This window comes from Panthera uncia, chromosome A2 (assembly GCF_023721935.1).
Source record: "Panthera uncia isolate 11264 chromosome A2, Puncia_PCG_1.0, whole genome shotgun sequence".
NCBI lineage: Eukaryota > Metazoa > Chordata > Mammalia > Carnivora > Felidae > Panthera > Panthera uncia.
Genome location: NC_064816.1, coordinates 16,927,160 through 16,949,330, shown reverse-complemented (window position 1 = coordinate 16,949,330; position 22,171 = coordinate 16,927,160). Strand labels below are relative to the sequence as shown.

The following is a 22,171-nucleotide window of genomic DNA, read 5'->3' as shown; positions in this document are numbered from 1 at the left end:
AGGACTTGAACTCACGAACCATGAGATCATGACCCAGATGCTCAACCAACTGAGCCACCCAGGCGCCCCTAGACAGAAAAAATTTTGAAAGAGAGAAAAAATTCATTAACTATAAGGGAACAACAATTTGAATGATACCAGATTTCCTAGCCACGAAGGCCAGAAGGGAGTGGCAGAGCATTTTTCAAGTGCTGAAAAAAAGAGAACTGTCAACTCAGAATGCTGTACCTAGCGAGAATATTCTTCAGGAAGGAAGATATCCTTGGGTAGAAGGAAACTAAGACTTTGTCACCAGCAGGCCTACCTTAAAAAAAATGGCTAAAGGTGGGGCGCCTGGGTGGCTCAGTTGGTTAAGCATCGGACTCTTGTTTTTGGCGCATGTCATGATCTCACAGTTCATGAGTTCAAGCCCTGTGTTGGGTTCTGTGCTGACAGTGCAGAGCCTGCTTGGGATTCTCTCTCTCTCCCTATCTCTCTGCCCCTCCCCTGCTTGTGTTTGCTTTCTCTCTCTCTCTCAAAATAAATAAATAAACTTTAAAAAAGGGGGGGGGGAGCTAAAGGAAGTTATTCATAGAGAAGGGAAGTGATACAAGAAGGAAATTTGGAACATGAAGAAAGAACAACAGAAGAAGTAGACTATGGGGAGATATAAAAGACTGTCCTTCCCTTGAGTTTTCTAAATTATCTTAGATGCTTAAAGCAAAGTTTTTGTCTGATGTGGTTCTCTGTGTACGTAAAGGAAATATTTAAGACAATTATACTCAAAAGGAGGGGGGAGGGTAAAGAGATCCAAATGGAAGTAAAGCTTCTACACTTTACTCAAACTACTAAAATGTTGACATAAGTAAACCGTAATAAGTTACATATATAAGTATAATGCCTAGAGCAACTGCTAAAATACTATGTGCAAACAGATGTACTCAAAAGCTCTATAAATCGTACCACCTTACACCTGTCAGAATGGCTAACATTAACAACTCAGGCAACAACAGATGTTGGCGAGGATGCGGAGAAAGAGGATCTCTTTTGCATTGTTGGTGGCAATGCAAGGTGGTGCTGCCACTCTGGAAAACAGTATGGAGGTTCCTCAAAAAACTAAAAATAGAACTACCCTACGACCACTACTAGGTATTTACCCACGGGATACAGGTGTGCTGTTTCGAAGGGACACATGCATCCCCATGTTTATAGCAGCACTATCAACAATAGCCAAAGTATGGAAAGAGCCCAGATGTCCATCGATGGATGAATGGATAAAGAAGATGTGGTATATATATACAATGGAGTATTACTCGGCAATCAAAAAGAATGAAATCTTGCCATTTGCAACTACGTGGATGGAACTGGAGGGTATTATGCTAAGTGAAATTAGTCATTCAGAGAAAGACAAAAATCATATGACTTCACTCATATGAGGACTTTCAGAGAGAAAACAGATGAACATAATGGAAGGGAAACAAAAATAATATAAAAGTGGAGGGGGACAAAACAGAAGAGACTCAAAAACATGGAGAACAAACTGAGGGTTACTGGAGTGGTTGTGGGAGGGGGGATGGGCTAAATGGGTAAGGGGCATTAAGGAAGCAACCCCTGAAATCATTGTTGCACTATATGCTAACTAATGTGGATGTAAATTTTAAAAAATAAAAAATAAGATAAAAAGTTCTATAAATCAAATTCTAAAAAGTGTTCAGGTAACCCACAAGAATAACAGGAAAATGATACAGAGGAACAAAAAACAAAAACAAAACAGGGGAACAGCAGAAAACATATAGTAAAGTGGTAGACTTAAGCCCTAATATATGAATAATTACTGTAAATATAATGATCTAAGTATATCAGTTAAATGACAGAGACAAGTCTGCATGAAACTCACTCAAATAAATGATGTAAGTATATTGAAAGTAAAAGGATAGAAATATATATATACACACACACCATGCAAACATTAACCAGAATAAAGCAGGAGTAATTATATTAATATCAGATAAAATAGACCTCACGGCAAAGAAAGTTACTGGGGACAAAGATTACATAAACATTACATAATAATGAAAGGTTTAATCTGCCAAGAAGACATAGCAATCCTAACTATGTATACACCAAACAACAGAGCTTCAAAATACATGAAGCAAAACCTGAAGTAAGAATTGAAAGAAGAGGGGCCTCTGGGTGGCTCAGTCGGTTAAGCGTCCGACTTCAGCTCAGGTCACGATCTCACACTCCGTGAGTTCGAGCCCCGCGTTGGGCTCTGGGCTGATGGCTCAGAGCCTGGAGCCTGCTTCCGATTCTGTGTCTCCCTCTCTCTCTGACCCTCCCCCATTCATGCTCTGTCTCAAAAATAAATAAACATTAAAAAAATTTTTTAAAAAGTAATTGAAAGAAGAAATAGGCAAATTCACAATTAGTCTGCTGAAGTGCAGACTTCAACACCTCTGTCTCCAAAGGTGGTGGAACAACTAGACAGAAAATCAGGAAGGATGTGGAAGAACTTAACAGTATCGTCAACCAAAAAGATCTAATTGAAATCTATAGGACACTCCATACAACAACAGTAGAATACACATTCTTTTCAATCAAGCCTATGGAACATTCACCAAGACAGACCATATCCTGGCATATATAATAAAACTTGACAAATTTAAAAGTTGAAATCAGACAGCATATTCTCTAACCACACTGGAAGAAATCCAGGAATTAATAACAGATAACCAGAAAATCTCCAAACACTTGGAAATTAAATAACACATTCCCAAATAACCTCTGGGTCAAAGAGAAAGTCTCAATAGAAAAAAAAATTTTTTTTTAACAAATTGAACTGTAAAAGCACCTACCTCATGGTTGGGGTATGAGAATTCAGCAGGGGCATAAGACAGGCAGCCTTGGTGCCACACAAGGTAGGGGCTACAGAATGGGGACACCTGCTCACCATGATCGTGGTGCTGCTTATCACCATTCTCGTCCAGAAGCTTCCTCTCCTGACATCTCTGCCTTGTCTTTCTACTTTCTAGCCTTATCCTTTGCAGTCTTTTCTTCCTTTCGCTTCTGTCTTAAGTGGCCTAACAATATGCCCTTCTGAACCTGGGTGGCTCAGTTGGTTAAGCATCTGACTTATCTCAGGTCGTGATCTCATGGTTCATGAGTTTGAGCCCAGCTTCCCGCTGTCTGCTGTCAGCGTGGAGCCTGCTTCAGATCCTCTGTCCCCCTCTCTGTCTGCCCCTCCCTCCCCTGCTGGTTCTCCCTCTTTCTCTCTCTCTCTCTCAAAAATAAACTTAAATATATATATATGCCCTTCTGGCCTCTGCTTTTCTCCTTCTTTGTTCACGTACTTAATAGCCCAAGCCCTCTCAAAAGCTTTAGAACCACCTCCAGGATAGTGACTCCCAGAACGTCCTCTACAGCCTGACTTCTTACTTGTAACTTGTAAGGTCTTGGAAATGCCTTCTGAGGCCAAAGCAGGGGGGTATTCTCAAGTTGGATTCTACTTTCTTTCCCTTACTGGGGGCAGCTGCCACCATGACCACTACACTTAGTCCCTGCTCCCACTTTGTTTTGCTAGAGTAAAAGTTGATAGAAACCATCTTAGGGAACACTTGCAGTCACAGGAGAGGGCGGCATTCCTTCTCTTTTTTAAACTTCAGGCTCTTTGCTGGACTCTGAACACTTGCTGCCTGCTGGAGCCACTATTTCACGGTTCAAGTTTCCTCTTCACAGCTCCATTGGAAGTTCCCAGAAAGCTGGCTTGGTGTCTGGTGCTTTTTCATGCCCTCTGCAGCCATGGGAGCTGGCCTTGCACAGCAGAAGGAGGGAAGTAGGGGCGCCTGGGTGGCGCAGTCGGTTAAGCGTCCGACTTCAGCCAGGTCACGATCTCGCGGTCCGTGAGTTCGAGCCCCGCGTCGGGCTCTGGGCTGATGGCTCGGAGCCTGGAGCCTGTTTCTGATTCTGTGTCTCCCTCTCTCTCTGCCCCTCCCCCGTTCATGCTCTGTCTCTCTCTGTCCCAAAAATAAATAAAAAAACGTTGAAAAAAAAATTAAAAAAAAAAAAAAGAAGGAGGGAAGTACACGTAGAAAGGGTTGGAACACAAATAAGTCACTGTGAGAGCTATCAGTTGTTTTCTCTTCAGCTAGAAAGAGTTTGCTATTGCAATTGTAGCAATCTTTGTGACTTTATAGGTGGGTGTTTTAAATACTGGATTTTTCTGACAATGCCTACTCAAAGAGAAGGAAGAGAATTTTATAATTTCCATTTTCTTACTTCTGATTGCTTGTCCTCTTTCCATAGCACTCATGCCTAGATTGGCCCAGAAAACATGTAGAAACTGAAGTCTAAAGATAGTAGAGTAATATTCCACAGTATGACAGTAATATTTTAAATGATACATCCCTAACCTTGGACTTTAAAAAAGTAGTGGCAAATGATGCAACCCATTAGAACAATCCAAGATTGAATGGCTCTTTTCAAGCAGACAGATGGAGAAGAAATGGAACAGAATTTGGCTATATACTGGAGAGCAGACATGACTTGTACAACAGTTGAGAGGGAGGGTTGCAGTCCGCCATAGCTCATGCTAGGAGTATAAGGCCTGTCTGTGCCCTCAGAGGTGCGTATTATTTCCATTTTAGGATATGGCAGTCCTAGCCAGGGAAGCCATGGGGCTGGGGTTAGAGGTTTGCAGGGCTTGGGCACCAGGTTGAACAGAGTTTCAACTCTCAGGGAGCTGCATGCCTCTAACACTTGGGGGGGATGTAAGGGAGGGGGTGTCATGCCTGTGACTGTGTGATCCCCAACATGGCTGTATCTGGTTGGTGTACTTCAGTCTGACTGCGCATCAGAAACCCTAGGGTCTGTTGTGACCCAGCATCTTTCCAGGGGAGCCTTCCCTCTCCTTCCCACTCCACCCCAGCCCAGGAGACACATGAGTCCAGCCTGGCCAGGCACAGTGCAAACTGCCCAGCCATATGATTAGTTAGTTCATCTAGGGCAGGGGACGCAGCGTGAGCCAAGGAGAGTCAGGCCAAAATCTGATTGAAACCTCTAGGGAAGAGAAATGCCTGCATTCCCCAGGCCTGGGAGTTGGGGGGTGTGGGTCTAGAACTCCTGGGGGCTGTGTGGTCAGCACCTTCTGCACAATGGGTCCATGAGGAAGAAAGCAGGCAGGCAGCAAGAGATGCAGGGCTTTTTAATTAGTTCTGTGCACAAGTACGTTCCCTCTAATCTGAGCCAGTTTTACGGTGACAATGGCCTGATACTCACAGATAGACAATGTCCTGAGCAGCAAAGCTGTGAACTCATGTGTAGGCCCTGCAGAGGGAGAGGAGAATCATAAAGCAGCAGATCTAGGGTGGACCTGGGCATCTATATTTTTAAAAGGCTCCTGGGTGATCTCAACTCAGTTGTCTTCTGTGTGGTGTCTCCACCCCACTACCACCCCATCATAGAGAATACTAAAATAGAAAACCTACAGTTAAACATCTCCTAACCCCCTTGCTGTGTTTCATTCTGCTGGCCTTTAGGATTTCATTATGTACTCTGAAAGAAAAAAAAAAATCTTTCCACTCCCGACAGCCTGAGGTGGACAAAAGGTACAATTAACTTAGATACAAGAAACCTAAAACTAAGCAATTAACCTTCTCCTGACTGTGTGTCCCTCCCTACACACATATACACGTATCTGAGAGGAGCCTGGCTATAGCTCTGGTTAGCCTTGCCTCCATGACTTGCTGGGGTCGAATGACCTTTCACATTCCTGCTTCCCCTCTCTCTCCATTAATTTAAATCCTCCCCTTACTCTAGGTCTCCCCAAAATTTATATTTTTGTAACAAGACTATCTTTGATTACTCCAGCCTAACTGTGATTAGGGACACTCTCTCCCTCCTGAGAATTCTCATGACACTAACTCTTGTCTTTATAGTTCACCTAGCACATTTCATATGCTGTCTTGGACTATAGCTTTTTTATTCCCACATATTTTATATTGTCTCCCCATTGAGATTGTAACGTCTTTCAGGGCAAGAGCCCTCAGATTGTTTTATCTCCTTTTTCTAAAGGTGCATCTTTTCACATTGAACAATGACTGTGAGCTTACAAGTATTCGATTGGGAGTTTTGTATTTTGTATTCTATTTATGACCCATAGGTGGCACTCATGGAGTACCAGATAGCAAGCAATGATGTGTGGGACATCTGTCTGACACAACAAGCTACAAGTCTTTTTCTTCCAGCGATGACTCAGATTAAAATGTCATCAAACACTCAGTTGGCCCGGTACACTCCATGGTCCTCTGATATTTGCTGTCACCCAGTTAATTAAACCATCCATAGATGTTCTCTTACAGAGGCATTTACCAGAATTTTCATGTTCTTTCTTGTAGGACCGTGTGACTTTTAGAAGAATCATAGTGAAAAACAATGCAAAAAAGAGAAGGATGTTTGAGTCATTTATTGAATCTGTGCCTCTCCTTAAATCACTAGAGGTAAAGTGTATGAATAAGAGTCTGTTTATGGAGATTTAAGATTTAAAACTAATCTATTAAGCTTTCAAATTGTACTATTCTAACCCATTTCTGTGTTGTATAGATATCATTTGTGACTTTCAGTTGAGGTCTTTTCCTTAGAGTCTGTGGGTATGTCCATTGTTTCAGGTGTCAGAACGAATGAAGATTGTGGATGTAATAGGAGAGAAGGTCTATAAGGACGGAGAGCGCATAATCACACAGGTGAGTGGGGCCCTGTGCAGCTCCTTTCCTGAGAGAGTCAACCCTCCTGAAGGACTAGTGCAACCCTTGTCCTCTCACTTTGGGAGCTCATGTTGCCAGCTACTAGGGCACACTTCCTGCAGAGTCCTCTGAAGCCCGTTGATGTTCCTCTCACGGACATATGCACATCTCTTGCCTCCATTCACCTTTCTGTGGCTTCTGGTGTTTGTTCTTTTGGACATAGTTCTCTTTTGACCCTGAGTAAACTTCATCCATTGGTGTTAAAGTCTGGAGAAAGTTGAAGGGTTGTGCCCTTTACCTTCTATGTTTGGCACAAAGGTGCCCTCTTAGTCAATCCAACACAAGCCAGCCTTCAGTCCTCAGTAATTGATCAGATTTGTAAGTTGTCTTTAATGTTTCCTTTGTGCCTTTCTCTCTTGTGACTTTTGGATGCTGTGAGGATCATCACACAGTGACCTGGATCGTTGTGATGAATACTGTGTAATAATTTTCCTTGTCTGCTCTGATGATGTTTTTAATTATGTGTAAAGACTTCTCCAGGTGTAACTTCTGCCTGTGGTTTGGTAAGAGCACTGGGAAGATACCTGGTTGGCCTGGGTTGGGTAGTGTTCCCCATTATGAAGCCAGAGCTGGGGCTAGGAGGAGGAAAGACAGATTGGTGAAGCCTAAATCCTGAGCCCACCCCTGTACCAGGCTTATTAATCACAGCAGGCGAGAGAGAAACTCCCAGAGAAAAAGGACTAACAAAAAAACTATATGGCCTTTTGAAATGCCTTTGTTTTCTAGGACTCCTGCTGTTAATAATTCCTTCAATTAGAAATTAGTTTGATTCTCTAAACACTTATTACAATATACAAGTAGGACCAGATATAAACACTATAATGAAGGAATGTGTAAATGACAGTGAGAATGTAGGAAAGGAAGTATTCTGTAATGTTTTGTAGGGGAAATGCCATTTGGGCTGGGCTTAAAGAATAAGTGCAGCTTCAGCAGTTGAGGTCAGGGAAAGGTCTTTCAGGGCAAGAGAACAATATGAACAAGGCCTGTGGGTGTGAGCTGTGTTCCAGGACAGGTGTCCTGGTATGGTAAGAATGTAGCACTGAGTTGCAGGAATGGGACCTGTTGACTAGTCACATTTGCTTCTGAACCTGAGATGCTTTAATTTACTCCCAAAGGGCCTTCATGTCATCCTGAAAGCCCCAGGCCTTCAGGAGGTATGTCAGCAGGTTTTTAGAAGGTATGTCAAGAGGTATGAGAAGCTACAGTGTTTTCTGGAGTGTCTGTGCTCTTGAAGATGAGAGTGCTAGATGGTGCTGAATGGGCACAAATTAAGATGACCTCAGCTTATTATAGACCCCTTTTGACAGTGTCCCTAGACAGAGGTTTCCAGGTGAGGTCCCAAGAACAGCAGCATCAGTGTCATCTGGGAACTTGATAGGAATCATTAGAAATGAAGTTCTTGGGCCCCACCCCAGACCTACTGAATTAGAAACTGTGCTTTATGTTGTTCTGTTTGTTTTGGCAGCTTTGTTACAGTGTATTTTATATACAATAAAATCACCAAATTTAAGTGTACAATTCTAGAGTTTGGTAGCCATCCCTGCAATCATAGTACAGGGCATTTCCATCACCCCAAGAAGTTTCCTCACTTGTATTTGTAGTCGATCCCCTGCTCCACCCCCTTATTCCTGGAAGCTACTGATTTGCTTTTCAACACTACAGAAGTTCCTTTTCTAGAATTTCGTATAAATGCAATCATAATGTGGTCTTTTGTGTCTGATTTCTTAGCACAACGTTTTTGAGACTTTTTTTTCATGTTGTATGTGTCAGCAGATAGTTTATTTTTATTGCTAAGTAGTATTCCACTGTACGGATATACCATAATTTATCTTTCCATTCACCAGTTGAGGGAATTGGAGGTCTTTCCAGTTTGGGGCAATCATGAATAGAGCTGCAGTGGACACTTTTATACAAGTCTTTGTGTGGATATATGTTTTTATGGAATTGCTAAGCCATATGGTAAAAGCATATTTAACAACCTGCCAAACCGTTTTTTTTTAAATTTTTATTTATTTTATTTTATTTTATTTTATTTTATTTTATTTTATTTTTTTATTTTAATGTTTATTTATTTTTGAGACAGAGAGAGACAGAGCACGAATGGGGGAGGGTCAGAGAGAGGGAGACACAGAATCTGAAACAGGCTCCGGGCTCTGAGGTGTCAGCACAGGGGCCCGATGCGGGGCTCAAACTCACGGACCGCGAGATCGTGACCTGAGCCGAAGTCGGCGCTCAACCGACTGAGCCACCCAGGCGCCCCCCAAACCGTTTTTAAAATGCCTCTACCACTTTGCATCCTCCCAGCACTGTACCAGAATTCCAGTTGCTATGCATCCTCATCAACATTTAGTATCAACAGTCTTTTTACTTTTAGCCATTCTAGTGGGTATTAAGTGGTGTCTCATTTTGGTTTTAATTTGCATTTGCCGCATCTTTTCCTGTGACTGCTTGCCATCCTTATGTTTTCTTTGGTGAAGTTTTTGTAAATCTTTTGCCCTGTTTACAATTAGGTGATTTGGCTTCTTATTATTAAGTCGTAAGAGTTCTTTATGTGTTCTAAGCACAAATCGTTTATCAGGCAGATGATTGGCAAATATTTCTTCCAAGCTGTGGCAGTGCCTTGTCTCTTAATTTTCTTAATGGCAGTTTTTAAAAAGCAAAAGTTTTTAATTTTGAAGAGTCTAGTTTGTAGTTTTTTTTTTCTCTTGCAGTTCATTCTTCTTGTGTCCTATTTTATCAACGTTTATTTATTTTTGGGACAGAGAGAGACAGAGCATGAACGGGGGAGGGACAGAGAGAGGGGGAGACACACAGAATCGGAAACAGGCTCCAGGCTCCGAGCCATCAGCCCAGAGCCTGACGCGGGGCTCGAACTCACGGACCGTGAGATCGTGACCTGGCTGAAGTCGGACGCTCAACCGACTGCGCCACCCAGGCGCCCCTTGTGTCCTATTTTAAAAGAATCTTTGCAAGGTCAATAAAATTTTCTCATAATGTTTACCTTTAGGCCACCATTCAATAAATATCATGTGAGACAGATGTAATTTAGAATTTTTTTAGCAGCCAAGTTTTTTTCAAAAGGTGAACTTAATTTTAATAATATGACATATTTAACTTAATATCTTTAAATAATACCATTTCAGCATCTAAGTGATATAAAAATTTAATGATGAAATATTTTATATTCTTTTTTTTTCCTCAGTCTTCAAAATTCAATGTATATTTTGTACTTACAGCACACCTAAATCTATAGAAGCCATATTTCAAGTGCTCCATAGCCACATGCTACTATGTTGAGCAGAGTGGTTATAGATATCTCCTAGTTTTAACTCCTACATTTAGATCTGTGATCCATTTTGAGTTAATTTTTATGCTGTTGTAAGGTTTTTACAAGGTTTTGCATGTGGATGTCCAATTGTTCCAGTACCATTTGTTGGAAAGATTATCCTATCTTGTTGCCTTGACACTTGTACTGAAAACTATTTGGCCGTATATTTTTGGGTCTATTTCTGGTCTCTGTTCCATGGATCTACATGTCTGTCTCTGTGCCAATACTGCACTGTCTTGATTATAAAAACTTTTTATACTAAGTGTTAAAATCAGATAGTTTAAGCCCTCCAAAATTTTTGTTCTTTTTCATAATTATTTTGGCTCCTCAATGCTCTTTGCATTTCTGTATATATTTTAGAACCAGCTTTATACTTTCTACCAATGAGATTTTTCAGGGGGGATTATGTTGAAACTATAGATCAATTTGGGGAGAAATTGACATTGTAACAATAGTGAGTGTTTTGTGTCAGTCTCAGGCCATCAGTAGTGATGCTGTCAGCTAGGAATGCCTGGGGCACTCACCTCGTCCTGTACCACTTCTCAAAAGTCCCCACAGACATTTCTCCAGAGCCAGTGTTGTGTCTGGACTGGCCCTTGTGGTTCTTGTTATGACTGCAAGGCTTAGCAACAACCATGAAGGAACTTTGAAAAAACAAAGTTTATTACTCACAGATCCTGGAGGGTATATGGCACACCCAGGGCCACACAGTGAGGTCACAGGGTGGGGGTGGGGACCTGGAATTCTGTCTTTATTGGGGTTGAGGGTGGGCTGCCCAGGGTTTGGCAGGTTCACTCTTTATTGGCAAATTTAAAACGTAAGAGCAGGAATTAGGGTTGTGGGAAGAGAAAAGTGGGGTCACTCAAGTGGTCAGTTTTCTGCATTTCTCAGGGCTTTCTAAAAGAGAAACTTCATGGGGCACCTGGATGGTTCAGTCAGTTAAGCGTCCAATTGTTTATTTCAGCACAGGTCATGATCTCATGGTTTGTGAGTTCAAGCCCTGCATCAGGTTCTGTGCTGACAGCACAGAGCCTGCTTGGGATTCTCTCTGCCCCTCCCCCACTCGCGTGCGTGCTCGCGCAGGCTCTCTCTCTCTGTCTCTCTGTCTCTCTCTCAAAATAAATAAATAAACATTTAAAATAAAAGGGAGACTTCATAGGTGGGGCAGCCTGGCTCTTTATTTAGTGTGGCTGGCAATATGTTTATTCAAGGTAGGTGTCTTTGAAATGGTTGCCTCAATAATCAAAAGCTTGATGTCAGTCACTTACATTCTAATCAAAAAAGCTTACTGTCAGTGGTTCATGAACTTAGTATATCTCTATGTAGGTCATTTTTTTTTTTAATGTCTATTTTTGAAAGAGAGAGCAAGCACAAGGGAGCGGCAGAGAGAGAGGGAGACAGAGGATCCTCTGTGAGCTCTGTGCTGACAGCAGAGAGCCCAATGTGGGGCTTGAATCCATGAACTATAAGATCATAACCTAGCTGAAGTCGGACGCTTAACCGACTGAGCCACCCAGGTGCCCCTAGGTTACCTTTTACTTTTTCTCTGTAGTATTTTATACTTTTCAAGTCGTACACATCTTTGTTAAATTTATACCTGGATATTTTACATTTTTTACGATATTGTAAGTGGTTTTCCTTTCTTCAGTTTCTAATTATTTATTGCTAGTATATAAAAATACACTTCAAGGGGAGCCTGGGTGGCTCAGTCGGTTAAGTGACCAACTCTTAACTTCAGCTCAGGTAATGATCTCATGGTTCATGAGTTTGAGCCCCCATCAGGATTCATGCTGTTAGTGCAGAGCCTGCTTGGGATTCTCTCCCTCTCTGCCCCTCCCCTGCTTTCTCTCTCTCTCTCAAAAATAAGTAAATAAACTTAAAGAAATTAAAAAAAAAACTTGGTGAAATGTTTGAAAAGCATTTTCAAAGGTTTTTGAGAGAGAGGAAGGATATCACTATGAGAATTGTGTTCTCAGAGTATAGTTCTGGCATCAGTGAAAAATGAATTGGCTTCAGTTTCATTGAGTAATCAAGGAAATGCAAATTAAAAGCCACAATGAGAACTATTTTTTTTTATTTTTTTGATGTTTATTTATTTTTGAGAGAGAGAGATAGAATGAGAGCAGGGGAGGGGCAGAGAGAGAGGGAGATACAGAATCTAAAGCAGGCTCTAGGCTCTAAGCTATCAGCACAGAGCCCTATATGGGGCTCAAACTCACAAACGGTAACATCATGACCTGAGCCAAAGTTGGATGCTTAACCAACTGAGCCACCCAGGCTCCCCAGTGAGAACTATTTTCATACCTATTAGTTTGGCAAAAGGTAAGAATCTGATAATTCCAAGATGTAGCAGGAAGTTTTATTCACAGTGAATAGGAGAATAACTTAGCTGAACCCCTTTTGAGAGAAGTTTATCCTTATTCTATAAAGCTGAATTTACTCTATAATCCAGAAATGTACTTTTTAGATGTTTTCAGAGAAATACCCTCACACCTCAGAAGCTGCTCTGCCCTTCCTAGTCACAGACCTCTACTATGTCTCTATGCTGACTTTTATCATAGTCATATATTTACTTTGCTTTATAATTTTTACCACCTGTGTATAAACAATATGGCTAAGTCTTGCTGTCTTTTTCTTTAATTTCTAAATTGGAATTAGAATGTATGTATTCTTTTATTTGTACCTTCTTTTGCTCAACATTTCACCCACATTGTTGTGTGCAGCTGTAGTTTGTTGGTTTTCATTGCTGTATAGTATTCCAGCATGTAAATAAACTATTTGTCTTCCCACTGCTGATGGAGATTAAGTGTGTTTCTAGTTTTTAGCTGTTATTAACAAGACTTCAGTGATTACATTGATTTGATTTTCAAATCTTAAAGCAGCCTTGTGTTGCTGAGATAAGATAAACTGACTTGGCCATTGTGTAGTATCCATTTCATATGTTGATGAATCCAATTTGTTAATATTTTGTTTAAGATTTTCTGGCTGTGTTCCCAAGTGAGGCTGATATGTAATTTTCCTTTCTTATAGCAGCCTCGTCAGATTTTGATATCAGGGTGTTAGAATCGTAATGGGATTCTATTCTCTTACTATTATCTGAGGAGTTTGCATAAGACTAGAATTCCTTGGATATCTTAAGGAACTTAGTGATGTTTCTTTTGTGGGAAGATTTTTTTTAACTTATTTCAGAGAGAGAGAGAGAGAGAGAGAGAGAGAGGCAGAGAGAGAGGGAGAGTGATAATCCCAAGTGGGCTCCATACTGATGGTGTGGAGCCCAGTACAGGGCTTGAACTCACAGAACCATGAGATCGTGACCTGAGCCAAAACCAAGAGTCAGACGCTTAACCAACTGAGCCACCCAGGTGCCCCTGTGGGAAGATTTTGACCACAAATTAAGTTATTAATTGTTAAACTATTTAGGTTTTCTATTCTTCAGTGTGTTTTGGTAAGATCTATTTTGCTAGGGATTTATTCATTTCATCTAAAATTCAATGTTTTTGGCACAAAGTAGGTCAGAATGTTCCTGTAACACCTTTTAAGTATCTACAACATCTAGAATGATCCCATCTTAATTCCTGATATTGTCGTTTTGTGCCTTCTCTTTTTTTTTATTGTTCAATCTTGCAAGGGGCTTACTAATTCTTTCAGTCTGTTTTAAGAACCACTTTTTTGCCTTTTATTAATCTGGTTGAATGTTTTCTATTTCATTACTTTCTGTCTTTATCTCATTTCCTTTCTTCGACTTCGTTTTGCTATTTTTTCCCCAGTTCTCTTGAATTGGTTGCTTAGCTTTTCACTTTCTAGCCTGTCTTCTTTTTCCAATATGGGCATTTTAGTATTTTTTTAAGTTTATTTATTTATTTTGAGAGAGAGAGCACAGGAGGGGCAGAGAGAAAGGGAGAGAGAGAGAATCCCAGGCAGGCTCCAGGCAGCCAGCACAGAGCCCAATGCAGGTTCTCGAACCCACAAACCATAAGATCATGACCTGAGCTGAAACCAAGAGAAGTTTCCCTACATCCCTGAAGATCAGTGATGGTCATCAGCATTTAGAGATTGCTGCCCTAAGCCCCCTTGGACAGTTGTGCTTGGATGCTGTGACTCTTCAGCACCAGCATGCCAGCAGCTTCTTCCTACAGCCCAGCTTTCTTCACAGGTCATTATGTCTGAGGATGGGTGCCTTGCTAATGCAGGTGTCCAGCAAGGGCCCAGATACTGTGGAAAGAACAGAAGCCACTGCTTATTGAAGGGGTTGGTGGGAGGCTAGTGTGCATCTCTGCCTGTCTCTAGTTGTTCTCTAGACCACATATGCTGTCAGGGAGGCCCCTGGCCAGCTGCCCACTTCAGAGTTTTCTTTTATTTCATCCTTTCAAGTTCATCAACACAAATTTTTATCTCTGGGTTTTTTTTTTAATGTTATGCTTATATACTTTGTAGTGTTTTCATAATTTGCTCATTTATCCTAATTGATGGAATGTTTTACCTGTTCTCTGGATGATATGGACAGAAGTTGGTTTGTACTTTATAAAAAGTATGTTTCGGGTGCCTGAGTGGCTCAGTCGGTTGAGCGGCCGACTTCAGCTCAGGTCATGATCTCGCGGTCCGTGAGTTCAAGCCCCGCGTCAGGCTCTGTGCTGACAGCTCAGAGCCTGGAGCCTGTTTCCGATTCTGTGTCTCCTTCTCTCTCTGCCCCTCCCATGTTCATGCTCTGTCTCTCTCTGTCTCAAAAATAAAAATAAGTGTTAAAAAAAAAATAAAAATAAAGTATGTTTCATGTATTCAGCATTGAAGTACCATTTTGTTGGGGTGCCTGGGTGGCTCAGTTGGTTAAGCGTCTGACTTCGGCTCAGGTCATGATCTGGAGGTTCGTGGATTAGAGCCCTGCGTTGGGCTCTGTGCTGACAGCTCAGAGCCTGGAGCCTGCTTTGGATCCTGTGTCTCCCTCTCTCTCTGCCATTTCCCAGCTTGTGCTCACTCTCTCTCTCTCTCAAAAATAAATAAACATTAAAAAAAAAAAAAAAGGAAGTACCATACCATGTCCTGAATTAGAGTTTCGGTCATTCTTAGGATGGGATATGGATCCTATACCATCATTTGTGAAAAAAAGACATTTATTTAATATAAAGCCCAGTGAATTTTAGCATATGGTTGGTAACATAGTGCCTGCCGCATAGACATTCAGAAGCTGTTTATTGAAACACCTGATATGTTCACAAAAAATATAAAATAGGAGGGCACCTGGGTGGCTCAGTTGGTTGAGCGTCTGACTTCGTCTCAGGTCATGATCTCGCCATTTTCGAGTTCAAGTCCCACATTAGGCTCTCTGCTGACAGCTCAGAATCCAAAGGCTGTTTCAGATTCTGTGTCTTCCTCTCTTTCTCTGCCCCTCCCCCGTCGCACTGTGTGTGTGTGTGTGTGTGTGTGTGTGTGTGTGTGTGTGTCTCTCTCTCTCTCAAAAATAAATGAACGTTAAGAAGAAAATGTTTTAATAAAAAAATTATAAAAATGTAAAATAGCGGTACCTGGATGGCTCAGTCAGTTAAGTGTCCGACTTTGGCTCAAGTCATGATCTTGCAGTTCATGAGTTTGAGCCCCACATTGGCCTCTGTGCTGACAGTGAGGACCCTGCTTGGGATTATGTCTCTCTCCCTGTCTCTCTTGTGGTCCCCCTCTCTCTCAAAATAAATAAATAAACTTTTTAAAAAATGTAAAATATAGTCTGGCTTCTTTACTCCTAAATATAGAATGGAATGTTCTTTCTGTGAGATGTATACTCAGATGCTATTAGCAGACAACAATTTGAAAAGCAGGGACATTCTTCCATTGAGCTCCTGTTTTTTGCTGCTGGGGTAGTCATCTCATTCTGCTCTGTCTCCCCTAAAAACTGAGAGGCATCCTGCAAAGTCTGAACAGCCAGCTTGCATGCACTATCTATCACTGGACCTGAGGGAGGCAGGAAATATCTCTCCTGGCCCATCTCTGTCTCAGCCTAACCAGGCTGTTTCATGAGGCTGGAAATGCAAACAGTACCCCTCAGATGCCTCAAAAATAGACCATTTTCAGTTGATCATATCATTATTCATGGTTTCATTTTCAATTTTTTCTTCTTTTTTTAAAAATTTTTTTTTAACGTTTATTTATTTTTGAGACAGAGAGAGACAGAGCATGAACAGGGGAGGGGCAGAGAGAGGGGGAGACACAGAATCTGAAACAGGCTCCAGGCTCTGAGCTGTCAGCACAGAGCCCAACGCAGGGCTTGAACTCACGGACTGAGATCATGACCTGGGCTGAAGTCGGACGCATAACCGACCAAGCCACCCAGGCGCCCCTTAATTTTTTCTTCTTAAATTGTTTGTGAACTATGATAATCCTTTCAAGTGATGTATTAGCAAATTAGTAAAATTAAAAGGCTCAGGGGCGCCTTGGTGGCTCAGTTGGTTAAGCATCCGACTTCGGCTCGGGTCATGTTCTCATGGTTCGTGGGTTCGAGCCCCGCTTTGGGCTCTGTACTGACAACTCAGAGCCTGGAGCCTGCTTCAGATTCTGTGTCTCCCTCTCTCTGCCCCTCCCCTGCTTGCTCTCCCTCTGTCTCTCAAAAATAATAAACATTAAAAAAAAAAAAAAACATTAAAAAAAGAGGGTCAGAGATGGTCCTTCCTCTGGTCCAGAGAAAGAGAAGAGCTTTTACCTAGGCAAGCCTCATTGTTCCTCGTGGTCTGGATAATATTTCTTCCCATTTCCTCTCAACCTTGAATCCACCAGCTATTCCTCTACCTCCTATGACAGTTATTTATCTTCTGAGCTTCTGAGGAAACTCATCTGTAAAATGGGGTAGTAATAGTACCAATTGTATTGACTTCTTGGGCAATTGCATGAAGCAGTCAGTGCACATGTGGTACTCACCAGAGTGCCTGCTGGGAGTGAGCTCTGTTAGCAGACAACAGCATTGTTAGCAGATTCTCTTTTATTTGAGCTCCCCTGTTCATCAGGCTCATTCTTCACACCCTGTAGACATGCCTGAGTCTTTCTTCAGAATATACTCACGTTCCTCCACTCACTGTTTTCGCTCCAGCTACCAGCTTCTCATCCCTTTCACAGCCAGGCATATTAGAAGTGTGGTCTCACAGTGTGGACCAGAGGAAGCCAGACATGATAGGCCATGTAGGATTCCATTTATATGAAGTTCAGGAACAGCCTTACTTTCCTTAACAGGAATTAAGGAAAACTGCAAGGAGAGAAGTCAGATACGGTCACCTAATAGAGCAATGGTAGTTTTGACTCGATAAGGACCCTTTTGGAGGCCAGGAAGGTTTTCTGTTTTGATCCAGGAGGTGGTCACACAGGTGCATAAATGTGTAAAAATTCATCAGGCTGAAGCCTTGAAAAATTAGCACTATAAATTATGGCTGTTACACATCTATCTAAACAAAAAGAGCTCAGGTACCACCCTTCACCACCTGTCACTTTTGTGGCTCATCCCTACCACTCACCACCCTCTTCTTGGTCACCAGAATGTTTTTGCACACTTGAATCTTTTCTTTTTAATTTTTTTTTTTTTAATTTTTTTTTTTCAACGTTTTTTATTTATTTTTGGGACAGAGAGAGACAGAGCATGAACGGGGAAGGGTCAGAGAGAGAGGGAGACACAGAATCGGAAACAGGCTCCAGGCTCCGAGCCGTCAGCCCAGAGCCTGACGCGGGGCTCGAACTCACGGACCGCGAGATCGTGACCTGGCCGAAGTCGGACGCTTAACCGACTGCGCCACCCAGGCGCCCCTCTTTTTAATTTTTTTTAACCTTTATTTATTTTTGAGACAGAGAGAGACAGAGCATGAACGGGGGAGGGTCAGAGAGAGGGAGACACAGAATCTGAAACAGGCTCCAGGCTCTGAGCTGTCAGCACAGAGCCCGACGCGGGGCTCGAACTCAAGGACCGTGAGATCACGGACGCTTAACTGACTGAGCCACCCAGGCGCCCCGCACACATTTGAATCTTTATCTTGACCTCCAACAGCACTGAACACTGATAATCCCATCTTCCTTTGTGAAACTCCCTTCTTGGACCTAGAAGCAACCTCCTGGTGACCCAACCTCTGGCTTCCCCTTAGTTTCCTTCATCAACTCTCAGGGAGCTATTTGGGTAACACTAGAACTTCATGTTGATTTAGCTCTGCTGGGTACAGGGTACCTACCCAACATGGCAGCACAGAAACCCACAGACAGCCCTTTTTAAAGCTGTGCTTTTTACTCACATAAAGCAATGATTATTATCTAATGAACTGGGACTAGATTAACTACTTAAGAATGGCAGCCTCAGCTGTAAGATGTCCACTTGGAGATCTGTGCAGTGGCCAACGACACTTAAGTCTTAGGAAAATTCAGAAGTATAGACTCTACTGAAGACATAAGACCCACATGGAATGAGAACACCGGACTAGTATTGAATTATCCAGTGTAGATGGTTGTTGCCCCACACGTTAAGAGGAAGGGGTCAGATACTGAAGTTGGCCTGCAATCCTCTTCTCAGTGTCTGCTTGCCTCTCTCCCCTCATTCCAGCCTTTGCTCAGATCTCACCCTCAGATGAAACTCTGCTGCATACTGTAGCCATCTCCTTCCTTAGCACTCCAGATCCCACATTGCTCCCTCCCTGTAGTACTTAATTGCCTTCCAACACAACAGTATAATTTGCTGATTCATTATGTTGATTGTTTACAGTTTGTTTACCATATTAGACTGCAATTTCCACAAGGGTAGGGATATTTGTTTTGCCCACTGATATGTCTCACATGCCTAGAACAGTGCCTTGGCACATAGTAAGTACTTAATTACTTGTTGAATTACCTGAATGACTGGTTCAGCCAAGTGGTTTAAAATCCAAACAAGTGAAAGAAAAGCCTGAGGCTTATAAGGTTGACATCAACCCACATCACAGTACCTCCCTCCCCAAGGCAGGGCTTTCTTCAGATCCACACTGTCCTCTGGAGGGCTGCATTATCCTTGAGCCCCATGCCCAGAGGTAGCCAGGAGTCACCTTGATATTGTCTGTGGCAGCCTTGGCGACTGGTCCCAGTCACAGGTTTCAATAGCAGACTAACATGAGCAGCAAAGATAGTGATGCTGTGCGCAGTTGGCAGCCTGGGCATATTTGTGGAGAGAAATGTGAATATTCCATGTTAGGAAGTGAGAGATGTGTCAGTCATAGTTGGACTGAAGTCCCTGGTGACCAGGATCCTCTCATTTTGTTCTGAATTTGTTAGGCACTGATTACTTTGTAGAGTTGAAAAATAAATACAAATTGGAGTTTGAGCAATGAGAAAATTATCTATTTCTGTGTCCTGTGCCAATATATAGCTCTGATGACCTCCTCTCCCTTTCCAGGGTGAAAAGGCTGATAGCTTCTATATTATAGAGTCCGGCGAGGTGAGCATCCTGATCAGAAGCAAGGTGAGTCTGTGTGTGACGAGGCAAGTTATACCAGGTGCATGCACAGAAAGTAGCTGTTTGCTGTAAATGGGAAGTGTGTCTAGTATCTAGTGTCATTGTTATATGAGGCATGTGACTGGCAAAGACCCATGTTTAAGTCCCTCCAGTGATAGGGATTTAGTATATTTCTCTTTGTTCCTATTGCCTTTGCGTCTGTTACATAATTAATAATATGAGAAATAATGGCTACAAATCCATAAGAAAAAGATAAATACCCCTAGTAGAAAGTGGGGGGGAATACATGATAAAGACATACATGTGGGTGTTGAATATGAAAAAAACTTCCTTTCTAGAGCACTGGAAGGGGAGGTCTGTAGGACCATTGTTATCATACCATTTCATGGATAGGAAGACCTAAAATGACCAATAGATAGGAGGAGTAATCCTTATCATAAATCCGTCCTCACCAGATTTCTCTGTTCAAATTTTTTTTAAGAATATAGAATATTTAGGGGCACCTGGGTGTGGTTCAGTTGGTTAAATATCCAACTCTTGATTTTGGCTCAGGTCATGATCTCACAGTTTGTGAGATCAAGCCACGCGTCAGGCTCTCAGCACCAAGCCTGCTTGGGATTCTCTCTCTCGCTGCCCCTCCACAGCTTACACTCTTTCTCTCATAAAAAATAAACATTTTTTAAAAGAATATAGAATTTGTTAAAATAGTTAAATATAATACTGACCTAATATGAAGTCTCTTATAGAATATCTTTAGTAAAGGTTATATAGAGAAGGATAAATATGATTACTCCCTGTAAGGTGGCTTGATTTGTGATTAAAAATGGATCTGCTGTTTCACATGAAACAATAGGTTGAAACATCTATGTTCTTTTACTTATTGTTTTTGGACTAGTGATACATGTTTGCATATTTCTCAAATACTCATTGACACCTCCTGATCACAGCCTAGTGGTGTTGGGTGTGTGGGACCAGCAGCACTGTGGCCCTGGGGGTTGGGAGAGCTTGTCAGGAATGCAATCTTAGACTCTGCCCCAGACCTACTGAATCAGAATCTGCATTATAACAAAACCCTCAGGGGGCTGGTGTTCACATGACCATGTGGTAAATGCTACTCTGGAGAAGGGACTAGGTGGGCACATAAGTGTCTGCAGCCCCAGAGAATGCTACAGAAATTGGAAGTGGAGTGTTGGCTCCAATGGAGCAGATCAACTGCAGAGCAAACAGGTCAGGGCAGTAGTGTGCAAGGAAGGTTATTTGCCTATAACTTAAAGTAGCTCTTAAAGATTGAGACTAATTCTTTTTTATTTATTTATTTATTTAAAAAAAATTTTTTTTTAACGTTTTATTTATTTTTGAGACAGAGAGAGACAGAGCATGAACGGGGTGGGGGGGGGGGGGCAGAGAGAGAGGGAGACACAGAATCGCAAGCAGGCTCCAGGCTCTGAGCCGTCAGCCCAGAGCCCGACGCGGGGCTCGAACTCACGGACCGCGAGATCGTGACCTGAGCTGAAGTCGGACGCTTAACCGACTGAGCCACCCAGGCGCCCCGAGACTAATTCTTATAAATAAACTCTAAATAATCTTTTTACTTAAACAAACTATTGCTTAGCTTGGCAAATGGATTTGTAAAAAAAAAAAAAAGCAAAACCAAACAAAAAACCTCTAGATATTAAATATAATATAGTACATTATTTTCAGTAATTTGATAAGCATAAATTACAACCTGCTCGATTTCTTAATACAAAGTTAAACCACTAAATTTCCAGGTTGAACATTATAAAAAATTGTTTTTAGTTACTCAGCTCTTCTAAAAAAATGTGTGGTGGTAGGGGGGGAAACCACTAACTTAAACTGTTTTTTTTTTTTAATTTATTTTTTTAAATTTACATCCAAGTCTTTAAACTATTTTTTTTTTAATTTTTCTTAATCTTTATTCACTTTTGAGAGAGACAGAGCATGAGCGGGGGAGGGGCAGAGAGCGAGGGGGGCACAGAATCCGAAGCAGGCTCCAGGCTCTGAGCGCTCAGCACAGAGCCCGACACGGGGCTCGAACCCACGAACCATGAGATTATGACCTGAGCCAAAGTCAGATGCTCACCCGACTGAGCCACCTAGGCGCCCCTAAACTATTTTTAAGTTTGTTTTTGAGAAAGAGAGTGTGCATGTGTGCATGAGGGAGGAGCAGAGAGAGAGAGGAGAGAGAGAATCCCAGGCAGGCTTGTTAGTGCTGAGTCCAGTGCCAGGCTGTACATGAACCTCAACTTGGGGCGTGAACTCAGGAACCAAACCATGAGATCATGACCTGAGCTGAAATCAAGAGCTGGACACTTAACTGACTGAGCCACCCAGGTGCCTTGGGAACCACTAACTTAAGATGCAGACAGTACCTAAAAAGAAAATTTGGGGGCGCCTGGGTGGCGCAGTCGGTTAAGCGTCCGACTTCAGCCAGGTCACGATCTCGCGGTCCGTGAGTTCGAGCCCCGCATCGGGCTCTGGGCTGATGGCTCAGAGCCTGGAGCCTGCTTCCGATTCTGTGTCTCCCTCTCTCTCTGCCCCTCCCCCGTTCATGCTCTCTCTCTGTCTCAAAAATAAATAAAGTTTAAAAAAAAAATTAAAAAAAAAAAAAAA

The 22,171-nt window shown here is 42.1% G+C and overlaps 1 protein-coding gene across 1 annotated transcript in view; it reads left to right on the top strand.

Annotated features, from left to right (window-relative positions):
• PRKAR2A (protein kinase cAMP-dependent type II regulatory subunit alpha) overlaps window positions 1-22,171 on the top strand; it is a 111,621-nt gene that overhangs the window by 83,954 nt on the left and 5,496 nt on the right. Inside the window, exons 7-9 of the mRNA XM_049640378.1 lie at window positions 6,372-6,473; window positions 6,642-6,716; window positions 19,481-19,546. Coding sequence (XP_049496335.1) covers window positions 6,372-6,473; window positions 6,642-6,716; window positions 19,481-19,546 — 243 coding nt within the window. The remainder of the gene's footprint in view (window positions 1-6,371; window positions 6,474-6,641; window positions 6,717-19,480; window positions 19,547-22,171) is intronic.